This window comes from Trichechus manatus, unplaced genomic scaffold (genome assembly GCF_000243295.1).
Source record: "Trichechus manatus latirostris isolate Lorelei unplaced genomic scaffold, TriManLat1.0 scaffold00014, whole genome shotgun sequence".
Lineage (NCBI taxonomy): Eukaryota > Metazoa > Chordata > Mammalia > Sirenia > Trichechidae > Trichechus > Trichechus manatus.
The window spans coordinates 11,020,431-11,037,570 of NW_004443950.1; the positions used below are offsets into that span (position 1 = coordinate 11,020,431).

At 41.8% G+C, this 17,140-nt stretch overlaps 2 protein-coding genes across 3 annotated transcripts in view; one reads left to right on the forward strand and one right to left on the reverse strand.

Annotated features, from left to right (window-relative positions):
• RSPRY1 (ring finger and SPRY domain containing 1) overlaps positions 1–2,382 on the reverse strand; it is a 14,938-nt gene extending 12,556 nt beyond the window's left edge. Inside the window, exon 1 of one of the 2 annotated variants that reach the window (XM_023726873.1) lies at positions 2,265–2,382. The gene's annotated coding sequence lies outside the window, so the exon portion shown is untranslated. Of the gene's footprint in view, positions 1–1,149; positions 1,598–2,264 lie in introns of those variants that run through there. The other variant, XM_023726874.1, reaches the window with a different exon arrangement.
• Positions 2,383–2,692: 310 nt separating this feature from the next.
• PSME3IP1 (proteasome activator subunit 3 interacting protein 1) overlaps positions 2,693–17,140 on the forward strand; it is a 45,474-nt gene continuing 31,026 nt past the window's right edge. Inside the window, exons 1-4 of the mRNA XM_004371673.2 lie at positions 2,693–2,840; positions 13,036–13,177; positions 13,753–13,851; positions 14,256–14,411. Of these exons, the coding sequence (XP_004371730.1) occupies positions 13,051–13,177; positions 13,753–13,851; positions 14,256–14,411 (382 nt within the window). The 5' untranslated portion in view covers positions 2,693–2,840; positions 13,036–13,050. The remainder of the gene's footprint in view (positions 2,841–13,035; positions 13,178–13,752; positions 13,852–14,255; positions 14,412–17,140) is intronic.

The following is a 17,140-nucleotide window of genomic DNA, read 5'->3' on the forward strand; positions in this document are numbered from 1 at the left end:
ATTACCCCAATGATTTTTGTTTTTTAAAGATCCATGGAATATAACATTAGAAAAACAATATATGCAGGTCAGTTCTTTGTTAAAAAAACAACTATTTAAAAAAAAAAATCACCAAATAAATTACCCAATATTTGGAAAGCCAGCCCTAACAAATGCCACTAACCAAACATTAAGGGAATGTCACATATGGAAACAAGTGTCTTGTAACCTCATTGAGGGATCCACAAAGCAAGATGTCATCCCAGACTATGGGACATAAAATGATACTCGTGAAGAGTGTGCTCAAGTAGATACATGAGACTAAATGGACAGCTTCTGTCCAGAGGCGATATGAGAAGGCAGAGAGGGTCAGGAGCTGGTTGAGTGGACACGGGGAAGTCTGGGGTGGAAAGGAGGAGTGTGCTGTCATAGTACAGGGAGAGCAACTAGGGTCACATAGCCATGTGTGTGTAAATTTTTGTATAAGAAACTAACTTGAATTGTAAACTTTCACTTAAAGCACAATTAAAAAAGAAAAAAAGATGTCATCCCAGGAAATGCAAACTCTGCATGAGGCAGAAAAACAAAGTAAAGAGAATCACTGTGGAAAAGAAATTGAAAAGTGATTGCCAATGTCCTTATAATCTATAGTATAGGGCTACCACAGCAAGGCATGATACTCATTGAGAAAAAAAGGTGGTCTCATTCACAAAATCACAACTGAGGAAGGAAGCATGATAACCACTAACTGTAGCCATCCAAAGACCATGAATATATTCGAAAAAAGGGATATGGTTTACAATATTGAGATCAAATTAGTTCGAGGAAAATTTCAGCCGTCAGGGAAACACTTACTGAAGGAAAAGATTTATTATAGTTCCAACTCCTGCCAGCACCATCAGACGTTCAAAGTAAATTAAAACTCTGGGAACTGGAAATCCCTCCACCCCCATCTAAACAAAGGCTGAAATCATGGGTTTAGATTATAATATAGCCTAACAAGCTGCAAACTTTGAAGCTTTCAGTACAGTATGGCTCCCCAGTACTCCATAGGTGATAAATAACAACTGTACTACTATTCTATTACATCTACATACTGCTTTACAGTTAAGAAAGTGCCTTCACTTTTATTCCTCAACAGCAACCCATTTGGTGGTGGAATCACAATACCTTACTTCCACACAGCCTGTAGTTCATATTTTCACACACTGCATACTTTACACAAGAGACCCAATGAGACTGCGATTAAGTCACTTGTATACGGACAGCAAATGGTAGATGAGGGCCCTGGAAAACAGCAGGACTCTACTCAGTCAATAATAGGCACTTTCAACCCTTAAAAGTTCAAAGTACAACACTTCAGGGGCAGCAGCCTCAGACAGCTACACCACTGTCCAGGATAGGATCTCAGAGTCTGAGCGGACCATCTCTGCGTGTCTCCCCCATCAAAGACAAGGAAACTGAGGCAACAGGCAGGATTTGTCTAATCCAAATCATGCAGAGGGTGCTGGTGGGGTGGGTCCCCGCACTAAGCCCAGAAGCAGCTGAATCTTCCGTCTGGGACACTTGGTCGGTCTCCAGAGAGAGGGAAAGACCTTTACCATTCCTGCCACCCTCCCACCCGGGCTTTCCTATGGGGCGCAGGGGAGAAGGAGGCTCTACTTCCCAGAAGCTCCCGGAAATCCCCCTCCCCAAGGCCCTTACCCAATTTTTAGCTCGAGCTTCCGGAGTAGAAGAATCCCCTAGCTCCGGCTCCCGCCCCTTGCCCCTCTTTCTGAGGTGTCTCTAGACCCCAAGCCATTTCCACGTCTCCCTGCGGAGATCTATCTCCTATAAACCACAAACTCCACAAAAGGGAACCCTCCCAAAGCGTCCTCCCATCTACCTCTTCCGCCCCGGGCACCCCTCAGTCCCAGGAGTCTCCCCAGAAGCTACCTGCCTCTCACCTGGGCCCCTTTAGCCTCGGCCTCCTCAGAACAGCGACCCCCAAGAACCTCCTCCAGTCAAGACCCCCCAGAGGGGGAACACCCTTTTGAAGAAACCTCTTCAGGTGCCCTCAGCGCGGGCCTCGGCGGAGAACCTCCGGGCTGTTTCCCAGGCTCTGCCCAAAGCCACCTCCTCCCAGGCTCCTTCCCGGAGCCTCCCCTAGCCCCAGTCCGGTCTCCCCGCCCCAGGCTTCGCCGGCTGTTCCCGTCCCTCACGAACGTCCCCAGCCCTCGGACATCCCCCCCGCTCCGCGTCCCCAGGGTCTTCCCGGAGCAGCGCGGCCGGGCTGCGGCACTGACTTTCTCCAGCTCCTGGGCCCACCGGAGGGAGGGGGCGGCGGCGGCGCGGCTCCTTTGTGACAGGTCCGAGAGAGCGGTAAAGATGGACGCGAGGCCACGGCGCTGCCATTACGCGTTGGGCCCACCCCCACTTCGCACCACCCCGGCCCTCCCTCAGTCCCCTAGGAAACGCCCCTTCCTCGGTGGCTAACCCTCTCCACGAGAGCCAATAATCTTTCAGGGATTGAGTCACGTGATCACACGGCCCTGCTCGACCCCCAGGCGTGAGTTGGCCAATCCTCTTGCCGAAGTGTGAATGGCCCAATCAAGTCTCTCCGGCTCTTTTCGGGGGCACAGGATTTTCATCGGTCTCCGGGGGGCGGAAGAGAGCTGCGGATTGGGCTACGCTGCCGGAAGCGGGGCGGAACTTTGCTGCGGCGGTGAGGAACAGGAAGCCCGGAAGGGTCAAAAGAAATACAAAAGCAAAGGCTATTTTCTGTTTTCTTCTTTTTTTTTTTAAAGAGCGATTGGCTTTTGCAGTGGAGGTTTAGGGTGGGCGCCGCTGAGGTGAGAGTCTCGCCTCCCGCCTGCGGGTAGGTGAGTGTGGCCTGGGCCCCGTGCAGGCAACTAAATCTGAGCTCTAGTTTCTTCGCTGAGGAGATGGGGTGCTGCGGCTGAGGTTAGGATTAGCACCAGGCCGGTGCCCTTCAGTCCGCTCACTCGCCCCTTGTCCTGAGTCCCCGAGGCCGGGGGCCTGCTGGGTCCAGCCTGAGAAGGCGTCTGAGAAGGCTTGTGTAGGGAGGCTTCCCGACCCTTTAAGATGGGTCCGGGATTTTGGGCCACTTGCGGCTCCCCTCCACCTTTTCTGCTAGATGGGGCCATTCAGTCACCAGTAGGGAGCGGGCTTTGCTCCCGATGGCTTGGAACCGCTCCAGGGTACTCTGGAGATGTGGGGACGCCTGGTTAGAAATGGTTGAATCACAGAATGTACGTGCAGGGTGGGAAACACGTTTATTTTGTACCATGTGCCAGTTGCTGTGCAAAGTGCATTTTCTTCTAGTAGAAAACAAAGCAGCGTGCCCGTTTTGCCGATGAGGAAACTAAGGCCGAGAGTTGGAGCGTCTTGTTTGAGGCCCCCTGTCAGTTGGTGGCCAACGTGAATGTCAGTCCTCACTGGGAAAAGGGGAGACCTAGTCGTTCATAAAAGTGGTTCTTCAAATTTTAGTTGAAAACGGTCATCTGCAGCTCTTAAATGCAGATTCTTGGACCCCACTCTCAGATATTATGACTGAGTAGGTCTGGAGTGGAACCCCAGGAAGCCAGGTTCGGAACTGGTGGTCAGAATTCCCAATGACCCCTTGTGTACCAGCTATGTGGTAAGATTTGTTGACTCTTCAGCTTTTTGATTAATTAATGTGTTAACAGGGACGTTGTAAAATGGCTTGGAGAGCGCTGCTTCTGAAATCCGTGAAGTATGAGCATATAGACTCCTTTTGATAGAGGGAGATCAGCTGAGTTGAAGGCACCTTGTAAAGGCTTTCAAATAGAGCCTGAGATGAGCTGTTAATAATTTGTAAGGGTCAGAAAGCAGAGGCTGCCTGATTATCTTTCTCAACTGAAGTCTTGACGCCTTTACCCTGTGGGGAAATTCTTCATAGTTGTAAGAAAGGAAGAATTATGTCAAGATCATTTAAGTGGTTAGCAACTGTCACTTTCACCTTCCAAGAATCTTGGTGTTTGGTTAGGGTCAAATTGCTCCTTCAGAAATTGAGAACCAAGTATCTGGTAAATGAAGTAATTTAAGAGCATGGTTCAGCCATAGCCTCTGGTGAATTAAATAATTTCAGTGTGTTCTCATGATTGACTGCCTTTTGAACATACTTTGTCTTCATTCTTAAATAGGATCTGTTTAACTCCTTACTTACTGTAGAATGTGTTTTTAAGTTTTTTTTTTTTTTTTGTCTTTGATTTTCTGCATTTTCATTACGGTATATCTAGGCATGAATTTCTTTTTATTCAATTTGGTATTCTTGTTAATTGCAATGAAGTGATTCCAACTCATGACAGCCCCATGTGTCAGAGTAGAACTGTACTCCATAGGGTTTTCAAGGTTGTGAACTTTCACAAGTATATTGCCAGGCCTGTCTTCTGACGTGCCTTAGGTTGGGTTTGAACTGCCAACCTCTGGGCAAGTAGTTGAGCACTTAACCATTTGCACCATCCAGGGACTCCATTGAAAACAAACAAACAAAAGAGAAACAAACCTGTTGCCATCGAGTCGATTCCAAGTCATAGTGACCCTATAGGACAGAGTAGAACTGCCCCATAGGGTTTCTAAGGAGTGGCTTGTGGATTTGAACAGCTGACCTTTTGAATAGCAGCCACTCCCTTAACCACTGTGCCACCAGTGCTCCATGGACTCCATTAGGCTTCTTGAATTTGTGGGTTAGTATGTGATTAGTTCTGGAAAAATGCTGACAGAGTATTCTCTGTTAGTGACTGTCATCCTCTGAAGAAGTCTTGTATTCTAGGAAAAGTCAACTTGATCTAAATTACTGTATCTTGGTAGAAGTGCCTTCTGGCCAGAAAGCAGTCTTTATTTGGAATATAGTTGAGTTTGCCAGATAGCAGATTCCTCTAAGTTGCTGTCCTGCATTTTGAAATCTCATGTGACTTGAACATCAGGTTAAAAACATTGGAAGAGGAGTGCCTTTTACTGACAAAAGGAAAGTATATTGGGCTATTGTTTTTGGTACCCAAAGTGAAGCCGTATAACACCGTAACACAGAGATCTGATTCCCCCTGATATGTTTTTACATGTACAATCTGTCTAATTTTAGAATTAGGAGTATATGGTGGCTAGTGGTGTAAACACTTAGTAAGTAGTGTGCCATCACAAAATTCAATTCCGTAGGAAACCGTAACTCATTAACTTGTGTCATGGCAATAGCTAATGGAATAGTTTTTCAGGGATTGCAGTTATTTTGGGGGCAACAGTGTAAGATTCGTATTTTAAAACTTATGTAGCATGCTATGTAAGAAAGACAGTGAGCCAATTTTGTCCCACCAACCTGGAAATTAAATACCGCAGTCTCCAGAACAAACACAGTAGTGCAGTGTTTAACAGTTGCTTTGGTTTGAAATATAAGAACTTTGTTTTCTTGACTGTAGCAAATTTGAAAATTATGTTCTTTCTTTGTGCTGGGTTGAAACTCTTAAGTTTGTACAAAATTATTTTGGTGTGATTTTAGTTTTCCATGAATCCTTTGTTTGAAGAACTTAAATATTCCTTCTAAATAATGTAATGTTTAGTTTTGTAGTTAAACTTGAGTCACTTTGAAGAAAACAAAAATAAAAACTGTATGTAAAGGAATGTTGCCAGCATTTACTCTTTCTACAATTAAACACAGTAAGGACAAGATAAGCGTTCCCAATGTAAATCTTCTTTCCTACATGGATCTTGATAGATCCTTATACCTCTGGGCTTTTTGTGTGTGTGTGTGTGTTCTGTTTTATTTTTAATTATTCTAGCAAACAAAGGGAAAAAAGAAGCAACTTGTGAAAATTTAGCTAGGCAGTAGGAATTAGAAGTAAACACAATTTAATTTTTTGGCTTTGTCTGCTTCCAGAAGGATGTAACTAAATAAGTTGCAGGTGCTCATCACCTCCCAATTGCAAAATAAGCAGCCAACACAATGAATGTTGGACTGTTTAAAGAAAAATGCTTTGTGCAGGAAATACTTATTTTTCAGCAAAAGTGGGCATTTTTAATGAGCTGAAATTAAAGGAAAGTAGCAAGAGTTATTGATGAAAGATGACATCAATTATATAATATAGTAATGTGATTTAATTTTTGGTCCTTTGTTTCCCACTACACAAATTGTGATGTTTGAATGAAACTCTTCATGCGATACAGAAGCTTTAGCAAATACTTGTTTAATAGCTGGCTAAGTGAATAAAACAATAGCTAGCATTCTCTATAACTTGCATTGGACATTACCTAGGAATATTTCTATGAAGCCATTCCTCTCTGCTCAAATTCTTCAAATAAATACTTCCTCATGGTAAGTATTTATTATATACCTAATATATGCCAAGGAAACCCTGGTGACGTAGTGGTTAAGAGCTGCAGCTGCTAACCAAAAGGTCAGCAGTTGGAATATAACCAGGCACTCCTTGGAAACTCTATGGGGCAGTTCTGTTCTGTCCTATAGGGCTGCTATGAGTTAGAATTGACTGGATGACAACGGGTTTCGTTTGATTTTGGTAATAAATGCCAGACACTGTGCTAATAAGCAGTGTGGATACAAAGAGCTGTTGGAGCAGTCGTAAATAATAAGTCAATGATTAAGTGTTGTCCAGAGTTATGAAAGGCTGTAGTGGGAATGTAGATGAAGGGAATACATGTTAACTAGGAGGACTTGGGAACGAGAAGATCTTTAACCTGAGTCTGGACAGGTGGAATAGTGTTTGCATGGGGTAAAAGGAAAGCAAGGGCATTCCTGGCAGAGGGAACAGCCTGGGCAAAGCTGTGCATAAAGAGATGAGATAGTGAATTATGAGTAGTTCATTATGGCTTTCAAACAGTATGCATGGAGAGATTATGCAGAGTGAAGTTGGAAGGATAGGGGAAAAATGAGACAGGGTCATGGAGGGCCATGCTAATGAAAATGGACTTTAGAGCAGCGGTTCTCAACTGAAGGAGATTTTATTCCCCAGGGGACATTTGACAGTGTCTGGAGATATTTTTTATATTCATGACTTGGGATAGTGGGGTGGATGCTACTGGCCAGGGATGCTGCTAAATATCCTGCAATACACAGGACAGCCTACAACAAAGAATTACCGGGCTCAAAATTTCGATAGTACTGAGGTTGAGAAACCCTGTTCTCTGTAGTAGAGATAGGAGGGAGTCATTGAAACATTTTGAGGAGATACAGTATAAGTATTAGGTTTGCCTTTTAGAAAGAGCACTCTGCTGATATTGCGGAGGATGAATTGAAAGGGGTCTAGAGTAGAAACAGGGTGATTAATCAAGTGCTATTGTAGTAGTCCAGGTAAGATGAAGCTCTGAAAAGAAGGGGTTAGAAAGGAAGGGACCCTTCCCTAAAAAAAAAAAAAGCAGAGGATGGATTTAAAGAGGTAATTATGAGGTTGAAACAACAGAGCTTGGTGACTGATAGGATGTAAGGAAGTGAAGAAAAAGAAGTCTAGGTAAATGCCCAGGGTTTCAACCTGGGAAACTGGATTTATTCATATTTTGTGCCCTTTCATCACCGCCTCTTACCTTTGCTATTCACTTTGGTAATTAGTTATTAAATGAATAATTTCTTTTATAAAGATCAGAGCAAAGCTGGTTCTTATGAGGTGGAGGTTAAAGATGTCCCAAGTGTCCAACTTTTCCAAACTGCTGTACCACTTCATCATCTCTAACATCAACTACTCCTCCTCCCTTCAGCGCGCTCTCTCCTGACCTTGGGTTCCATAATTCGCTGCAACCTCTCACTGTACTCACGAACCATCAAGGAAATGGCTCATGCTGTTGTGGAGGCTGGCAAGTCCTAAATTTATGGGTCAGACATAGGCTTCTCCTGACTCATGTGGCTGCCAGGGCCAACAAACCCAAATCAGCAGGCCAGACAACAAACTGCTAGCTCACAAGGCTTTGGAAGCTCGTGAATCAGCTGGCTCAAGTCCCAAGAACTGGAGGTCAGACAATGATGCAGGATCCAGGTGCAGAGAGAGGGAGCCCCAGAGCACCCACATGTATACCTTGGCCACACCCCAGGAAAGGGCATTCTTGAGTAAGGGTGGGACTTGAGTCATACCCTCCTGCAAAGCTGTGACTCAGGATACACCCCACACTAATCCCACCTCATTAACGTATAGAGGTTAGGATTTACAACATAAAATGGAGGATAATTAGGATAATCACATCAGATCACAAAATGGAGGACAACCATACAATATTGGGAATCATGGCCTAGCCAAGTTGACACGTGACCCTAACCATCACAGGTTCCGTATACCTTATTTGCATAGTCCCACTTAATCACTGTGTGAATCACAAAGACCGTGGCTAGAAGGGCCATATTAAGTAATTCGTTGCACTGCAGTTATATATATTATTGTCTGCTATAAACTAGTACAAGAGTACTAACTCTCAAAGATTTTCTTTTATATACCCTATAGAGTTTAGCCTAGTGCTACACATACAGAGTTCAGCACAATGCTGAATCTATTTAAATTGAAAGACTAATAAAGTAAAACAGTAAAATAAAGAACCACACTGAATATAAGTTTTTCCTAATTTCTTTCAGTGTGATACGATCCCTTTCCCTCTTATAATGTCGTAGTTGTTTATATCACTGATTTATTTCTTCCCCACTCCCTGAGTGCAGACAGTTTTTCTCTCTCACTCCTATACTCTGTCCAGGGCTTAGCATAGTGTTTTGTAGGAATGGCAAACCTTTCAAAGCATTTTTAAGCATGTGCTACCGACTGTGCGGAGCCCTAGCGGCACAATGATTAAGCCATAGGCTGCCAGCTGAAAGGTTGGCAGTTCAAACCCACCAGTGGCTCCAGGGGAGAAAGACCTGGTGATCTGCTCCCTTAAAGACAGCCTAGGAAACCGTATGGGGCAGTCTACTCTGTCACATGGGGTCATTATGAGTCAAAATCAACAGTAGCAACAACTCACTGTGCTAAGTGCTTCATGTGAATTATTTTGCTTATGCTTGCAAAAGCTTGATGTTGTGAAGTGCTGTTGTAATTCTCATTGATAAGTGTAATCTGTGGATGATGAAACCAAGGCCCAAAGGAATTAAGGGGCTCGCCCAAGGCCACAGGACTGGTAGGTGGCAGAACCAGGTTTAGAAGCGAGGTCTCTTGATTTCAGTCTGCAGTCTTTATCATTAGCTGTACTTTATCATTACCTCTTGATGAGGAGACTACATCAGAAGGCGCTTGTTGTATATTGGTTGAATTTGGTTGTACTGAAAGGTTTCAGTCAGAAGTTAAGTTTATTTATTGGCAGTATTTTTTGACAGTGAAGTTTTGAATCCTGAAAAGACTTGAATATTTCTAGAAAAGAAATACTCTTAATACCAGAGTCCTCAGGAGTATGACCACTTGTTGATGAAGATTTTCTGTTCCTATCTTTGACCTCTACTAAGATGGAAGGATGACCAAATTAATTAGCCAGAGGGCTACTGGTGGCTGTGGAGACGAGGCAGGAGCAACAATAGTTGAAGTACCAGGGAATGAGGACCTGCAGAAGAAAATGCAAATTGAAGAAAGAAATGAGTAAAACAGTCATTGTTTTAGTTGTATCCCTTTTAAACTCACAGAAATTCATTATGTGTGGCCATCTAGCTTGGTTTATTCATTTTGGGATCAAGAGGATGTCAGAATTATGATATTGGCTTTACAGAGCTGACTGTAGTTTTAGTTGTTTGTTAGTTTTGCCTGTGTGACTTCAGGAACCCAACCCTTGAGAGCTGATGAGTTGAGCTTCTCTGTCAGATTCTAAAGCCATTGTCTTTTTTAAATGTGTTTCTACTTTATTTCTTATTTTCGCTAACCAACTATGATTCTTGATTTTGTCCCTGTGTGTGAAAGATGACAATAACACAGACTAAACCTATTTGGGTAGAAGTTGAATTCTAGCACTTAATAGAAAAATACTGATAAAAAGGAAAATAAAAATTCCTTGGAATCTCATAAATTTATCTTTTCCCAAAAGTGATTGATAAATAGGAAGATTCTTGTTTGTTGTTGTTGAGAATATACACAGCAAAACATATACCAGTTCAACAATTTCTGTATGTACAGTCCAGTGACATTGATTACATTCTTGGAGTTGTGTAACCATTCTCACCCTCCTTTTCTGAGTTGTTCCTCCCTCATTAATATAAACTCACTGCCCCCTAAGGTTCCCATCTGATCTTGTGAGTTGCTGTTGTTTGATCCCATATATAGTTCTTAAAGCATAATGCGAAGGCAGACATTTTTTACTAGTTAAGCTAAACTGTTGTTTGGTTTTAAGAAGACTTCAGGGGTTATTTTTGGTTTAAGCTTGAAAGATTACGTCAGGGCAATAGTTTCAGGGGTTCATCCAGCACCCATGGCTCCAGAAAGTCTGTAGAGTCCATGAGAATTTGAAATTCTATTTTGCAGTTAAATGTTGGGAAGATTCGTGTTCCTCTAGAGTTTCCATTTCAAATTCAAAGCATTATTTACATGAATCTTAGAGGGTTTTCAGGAATAAGTCCCTTGAATTTCAGGGACCTTTGTTAAGGTTAAAAAAAGATTAATCTTTCTTTTTCAAAAACCTCAACAGGCCATGAAAATGAAGTGATTTTACGTTCTCAATTTTGAGGTACAAGAATAAATCTTGGAGTCACTGAATTCTTGTTTAGATGGAAATGTGTAAAATTCTAGGTTGTACATATTTTGGCTTATTGGAAGTTTTCAGTATTATTATTTATATATTATTTGTATTTTTAATGAGAGTGAAGAGATGCATTTAATGACCTGCCAGTAGCATTGCCATCCCCTAATATTTATTCCCAAGTTTAAATCATATGTAATCTCATAAATTCACAGCTCTGAGACACTTATTTTTCACCATCTTTTAAGATTAAAGGAGCTATGGATGTTTGGCCCAGAAAAGCAACAAATTAGGAGGAACATGGGTGTTGTCTTAAAACAACTGAGGCGTTATCATCTTGCACAAAGGATTTGGCTCCTTTTGTGCAGACCTACTGGATTGAACCCATTTGTGGAATTTATAGGGAGACAGATTTCAACTCATTTTAAGGAAGAATTATCCTAACAGTCTTATCTGCTCAAAGAGGGAGTTGGCTGCCTGGGGAAGGATTGCAGTAGTCCATCTTGAACCTTTTAAATATGGGCTAGATGACCATTTCCTGGATGTGTATGGGAATAGGGAAGAGGAGAAGAAACCAGATGGCTAATGTAGGGTGAGAAAGGAGAGCTACAGTTAATAGAGAATAAGAAAGGGGAAGCGAGCATCCAGTATGTCATTCCCATCCCTACATAGTTCACATTTTCTCTGCTAGGGACATTTAGGAAAATGTTGGCTCTTATTTCATAAGAGATCATTCCGCAGAACTTGAGGAATTTTTGGCATGGTTATAGAGACTGAACGGTTGTGTTTCTGTGATGGGCCTCTGGCTGGAGACACTGAGTGATGCTAAATTGGAAGTTTCCAGGTTGTGGGCTTTAGGAGGGAGTAGCAGCTCCTGTCAGTTGATTTAGTTTTCTTTCTAGTAGCTTTCAAAATTGTCTTCTTGTTTTTACATTTAACTAAACCTCAGCAACAGTAGGATTTAGGCTGAGACTCTTCTCTTTGTCTGAATATTTGTATTTATTTCCTGAGCTTCCATTTCTGTATTAAATAAAAATGTTACATGAACACTCAGCACCGGAATTTGGTGTAGAAAGAAAGCTGAAATTGATGTGTCCTTGTTTTCAACCAAGATTTAGTGGTTTCCAGGGAGGGGTATGGTGAAGTATGGCTAAGAGTATGAATTTTCATGTTAGGCTTGGATTTGAGTCTCTGTTCTACCGTTAACCACTGTATCACCTTGGACAAGTGACCTAATTTCTCTAGGCCTCAACTTCTTCATTTGTAAAAAGATAACATCTCTCACAGGGCCAATATAGGTGTAAATGAAATAATATACATAAAGTATTTAGCTCATGGTAAGAGCTCAATGTTAGCTATTTTTGTAGTAGCAATGAAGACTTACTATTGTTATTATTAGGGATAATCTAGGAATAGGCAATGGGTTCGTGTGCTAACAGTGCAAAATATGTGCTTCCTTGTTAGGATGTAGTGTTGTGAATAACACATAACATGTCTGAGTAGAGGGTTAATTTCACAGGTCTTCAAAAGGAAAAAAAAAAAAAAACCCAGCTAAGAAAAGCAGAAATAAGTTCAGTTTATAAGGAGTAATATATGCTTTTCTTCTTTCTCCTTTCCTCTGAAGAGAGGTTCAGGTGGAAGTATATAGATTTGGAATTTGGGAATCTTCTGCATCAAGATATGCAGGTCATTGTGGGAGTGGCAAAGAGAAGGATTGTAGAATGTTAAGATGCACAGACGTGGAGTTTTCAGGGAGAAAGGTAAAGTGACGAAGGAGGAGTTGGTATAGTGGAAAGAACGTTGAATTGGAAGTTGAGAGATCTGGGCTCGTTTAGTCTCACTTTCTCCTTTCATAATGTGTGTGCCTCAAGGCATATCTCTTACCTGCCGTACAGACTGGACTTGATCTCTAAGGCTCCGTGAGCACCTGAGTTTCTCTATTCTGAATCTACTTGGAAGTAAGAGCAAGTGCAGTGCCCCTGAGACAGGAATTTCAAGAAGGAACAGTATCAGATATTACAGAAATAAAGGAGAATGAGAGCTGGGAAAAGGATGGGGTGCCCAGGAAGCCAATTTTTTCTAGATTAGAGGGACAGAGAAATACCTGCAATGTGAAATTTGCTGCGGAACACCATGTAATGAGAATTATTCCAGGTCGTCTCTTACTGACTTTGGTTAATACAGATGTTTATAAAGCTACCTGTTGTACTATAAAAATATAATTGTGTGCTTTTACCAATGACCTATAAATTAAACTATTTGAGAATTTCTTCCCTTCCTGTTTGGGAGAGAATTTTGAGGTGATCTGTTGCTGAGTGACACAGAACTAAATTTTCTTGTTTCTTTTCAGAATTTTAATTGCAGTTCTCACTTGAAGTTTTTTTCTTTTCTTTTCTGTAGACCAGTTGTTCCATTATGGATGGAGGGGATGATGGTAACCTTGTTATCAAAAAGAAGTTTGTGTCTGAGGCAGAACTAGATGAACGGCGTAAAAGGAGGCAAGAAGAATGGGAGAAAGTTCGAAAACCTGAGGATCCAAAAGGTATATAGGCTTAGAGTTTGGCATTTAACATAATGATTGTTAATCTTCACAGCAATCCTGCAAAGTAGGAGTGAACATCCTCACTTTCGAGTTGAGGAACTCAGACTGAGAGGGGTAAAGTAATCTATATAAGGCCTCCGTAGCTGGGAGCAGAACCAGGATAGTCTCACCCTTGCCTTTTCTGTTCTACCACACTGCTCCCAGGAGTTTCTGCTAGGCTAGTCCATCTACACATGTGTAAGTTATGTGGATTGTCAGTGTGAGATCCAGTGTCTGAACAACTGAGAATGCTTATGGAGAGGTTTGGCTGGCCCTTCATCCAATTACCTCCTCAGGCAATGGGCCCTACTGACACACTGATAGTTGACTTTGAGAACTGCTGGCCTCTCTCGGACGTCCAAAGGAAAGCGGTGGACTTTGTACTATTTTTGCGTTATCCTTGCTCACAAATCATGCAGAGAAGACTTGACTTTGTCTTTAGAACCCTTTGTAATTCCAAAATAGTATGAAAATTCTAAAGTATGTATCTTTTTTTTTCTCCCTGTCTCTCTTTCTCTCTCCCTTCTTCCTTTCAGAATGTCCAGAGGAGGTTTATGACCCTCGGTCTCTATATGAAAGGCTACAGGAACAGAAAGACAGGAAGCAGCAGGAGTATGAAGAGCAGTTCAAATTCAGTAAGCCTCAGAAAATAGAGTCCGAGGGACTCTACAGGACCTTTTTGGTGCACTTTTGCCTCATGCAACCCTTTTTCTAACTAGCTATGGAATTGTCTTGATTATCTAGTCCCCAGATGCTCATTTGGCAAAAAAGAGACAGCCTTCTGCCTTCTAGACCACATTGAACATTTTTGCTTAAAGCTCAAGATACCCATTTTAATTCTATTCTAATATCTAGTAATGGGAAGAAATGCCTCGATTTTATGCTGTGTTATATATCCAAAAGGCATGGTATTTACCACTTCTTTCTTCTAATCCCCTGAAGGATCTGCTGTTTATTAAACACAGGAAAGGAAAAAATCTTATTTGATTATATTTTCTCTTTAGTCTGCTACGTGTTCTTTGCTTAATTATTTCCTCAGAAAACATGGTAAGAGGCTTAGATGAAGATGAAACCAACTTCCTTGATGAGGTTTCTCGGCAGCAGGAGCTAATAGAAAAGCAACGAAGAGAAGAAGAACTGAAAGAACTGAAGGAATACAGAATATCCTTTGTAGTTTGGGAGAAATTTGTGAAGTGTCAGTTTTCTCACTGTCTGTGGATTTTAATTTTCTCATAAGTAAAATGAGGGTCTTCTCCCTGGTGATCTGTAAGTTCCCTTTCAGCATTAATATTCCTGCGACTCTGAATAACTGCAGTGATTTCTGAAAGTTATGTTTCATGCAACAGACTGTTGCAATCAGAAGTCCAGATCCTTTAGGATTAACTAAAGGTATAAATCCTAATAATGGGTACCAAAATATTCTTACCTTGTAGAATTAGACTTTGAGACAGATGGGTGATGAAATAAACCTCATCCAGGGGAGAAATTGGCTTCTGAGCTTTAAAAGGAAATGTTTAGCAACTTTTTTGCATCTTTAGTGACCTTCCCTCCAGGTACAGGGTGGTCTGTCCCCATAGGAGGTGCAGAGAAAGCAACAAAAATGACTTTACTTTGACTCAAGATTGCCTTTTTGGCATCCACTTGAATGTCTAATAGGCATTCCAAATGTAACTTGGCTGAATCAGAATTCTCAATTCCATGCCAGACCACCCCCACCCTTATCACTCTGCTCTCCCCCAAAATCTTTCTTGTTTTCTCAATCACAGAACCTGCTACTGCTGTACCCCCAGGTGCCGAGTCCAGAAACCTAGGATTCATCCTCAATTCCTCTTTACCCCACCCCCCAAAACCCCATATCCAGTCCATCATCAAGTTCTTTTAACTCAACCTCTAAAATGTACTCCAAATCTATCCGCTTCTCACTGTCTCTACTGGTGGTAGTCCTAGCCACCATCGCCTCTCCTCTGGACTGCTGTGACCATCTAATTGGTCTCCGCTTCTGCTCTCATCCCTGACAATCCATTTTCCAGACAGCACTCAAAGGGAACTTTTAAAAACATACACAAGATCATGTCACTTTCCTATTTGAAATACTCTAATGGCTTCACATTGCATTTATACCAAAGTCTACATTCTTTAGTAGGTTGTACAAGGCTATGCGTGTTTTAGGCCAGCCTACCTCCTGTTGCATCTTGTAGTTCTTCCCCGTGTTCACTGTACTCCAGGCTGCTTGCCTTCTTTCTGTTCCTCTTTCACACCAAGCTTGTAAATCCATCTCAACACCTTGGTATTTGCTGTGTCTTTGGCCTAGAATGCTCTGCCCTCAGATCTTATGAGGCTGACATTTCATAGCACTCAGGTCTCAGCTCAAATCTCCCTTCCTCATAAAGGCCTTCCTCAAGCACCCCATCTAAAATTGCACCCATCCTCATTGCTGTCTATAATATCATTTTTTAAAAAATACCACTTACCACTACCTGAAAATCTTCATTATTTGTTTACTGGTTTATCTCTTTACTGCTGGAATGTAAAGTAAGTTCCATAAGAACAGGAAGTTTATCTGACTTGATCACCACTCATTTCCCCAGACCCTAGCATATAGTGAGGAAGTCTGGTGGTGCAGTGGTTAAGAGCTCAGCTGCTAATCAAAAGGTTGGCAGTTTGAACCCATCAGCTGCTTTGTGGGAGAAAGATACGGCAGTCTGCTTCTGTGAAGATTTACAGCCTTGGAAGCCCTATGGGGCAGTTCTCCTCTGTCCTACAGAGTCACTATGAGTTAGAATCAACTTGATGGCAGTGGGCTTGGGTTTGGTTTGCGTATAGTAAGTTCTCCGTGAATATGTGACTAAATGAATGAATGAATTACTCGTCGGAGAGGTTAATAGAGCCACTCTGTTTTCCTCCCAGAAGAAAGCTTATTTGGTTTTTTCAAGCTTATATGTTTCACTAGGGTGATTGAGCAGGTTTCACCTCTAAGTTTGATGATGTGACTGTGGTATATGCTAGCTGGTATTTTCTTGCAGAGTCAAATAGGTTCCATTAAAGAGTATGGAGAAAATGCGGAGAGATGCCCAGGATTTGGTTTAGATGAAGGTGACAGTGACTGAAATAAGATGGCAGCATGGTGCCACAAAACCTCCTTTGAACTGGTAGCTAAAGACTGGCTTCTGGTTCCAGTTCTGCCAGTGGCATTCTAGTGCAGCATTGAGATAGGAGTTGATGAAAAGTTACATCGCCTCTATGAATCTTGGTTTCCTTGTCTAAACCATGGGATTGAGATTGATTTTTCTGAACCCCCCACCTTCTGTCCCAGTGACCCCAGAATAATATTACACATTGATGTTTGTAAAGATAGGCAGATATATGTATTGTGTTGTTACAGGCACCAGACATTTTCCTCTAAGGAAAGAATGAACAGGGCCACACTGAGGCAAAAGAAACTTTTCTGTCATAGTAACGTTTCAGTACAGCATTGAAGAGGCTCCAGGGGTATTGACTTTTATTGGAAACTTGGAAAGTTCTGACTGTCTAGAAAAACTGATGAGAAGCAGGCCTTCTAACCCACTGATGTATAATGCACTAATCCTAAACACTCAAGTAGCCAGAGACATGTTGAGATAGGAATTGAAGGATTAGATATTTGCGTATTGAAGCTGTAAATTAGGAGCTGGTTCTTGGCTTCATTTGATTGTTTTACTAATGTGATACTTCTGAATAGAAATAAGCTGTGGTTTGTGCCATGTAAAAAAACAGAACTCTTTTTGTTTCCTCTTAGGTTAAACCAGCAATTTTAGCAATATTATGGGTGTTAAAAACTGATTTTTTAAAAAAATTGTCTCAGCTAATGAATTCCCTGAAGTTTTTGAGAGGTGTGTGTATTTGAGAGTATTTTGGTAGGGAAGGTGGCTCAAAGGGGAAAAATTG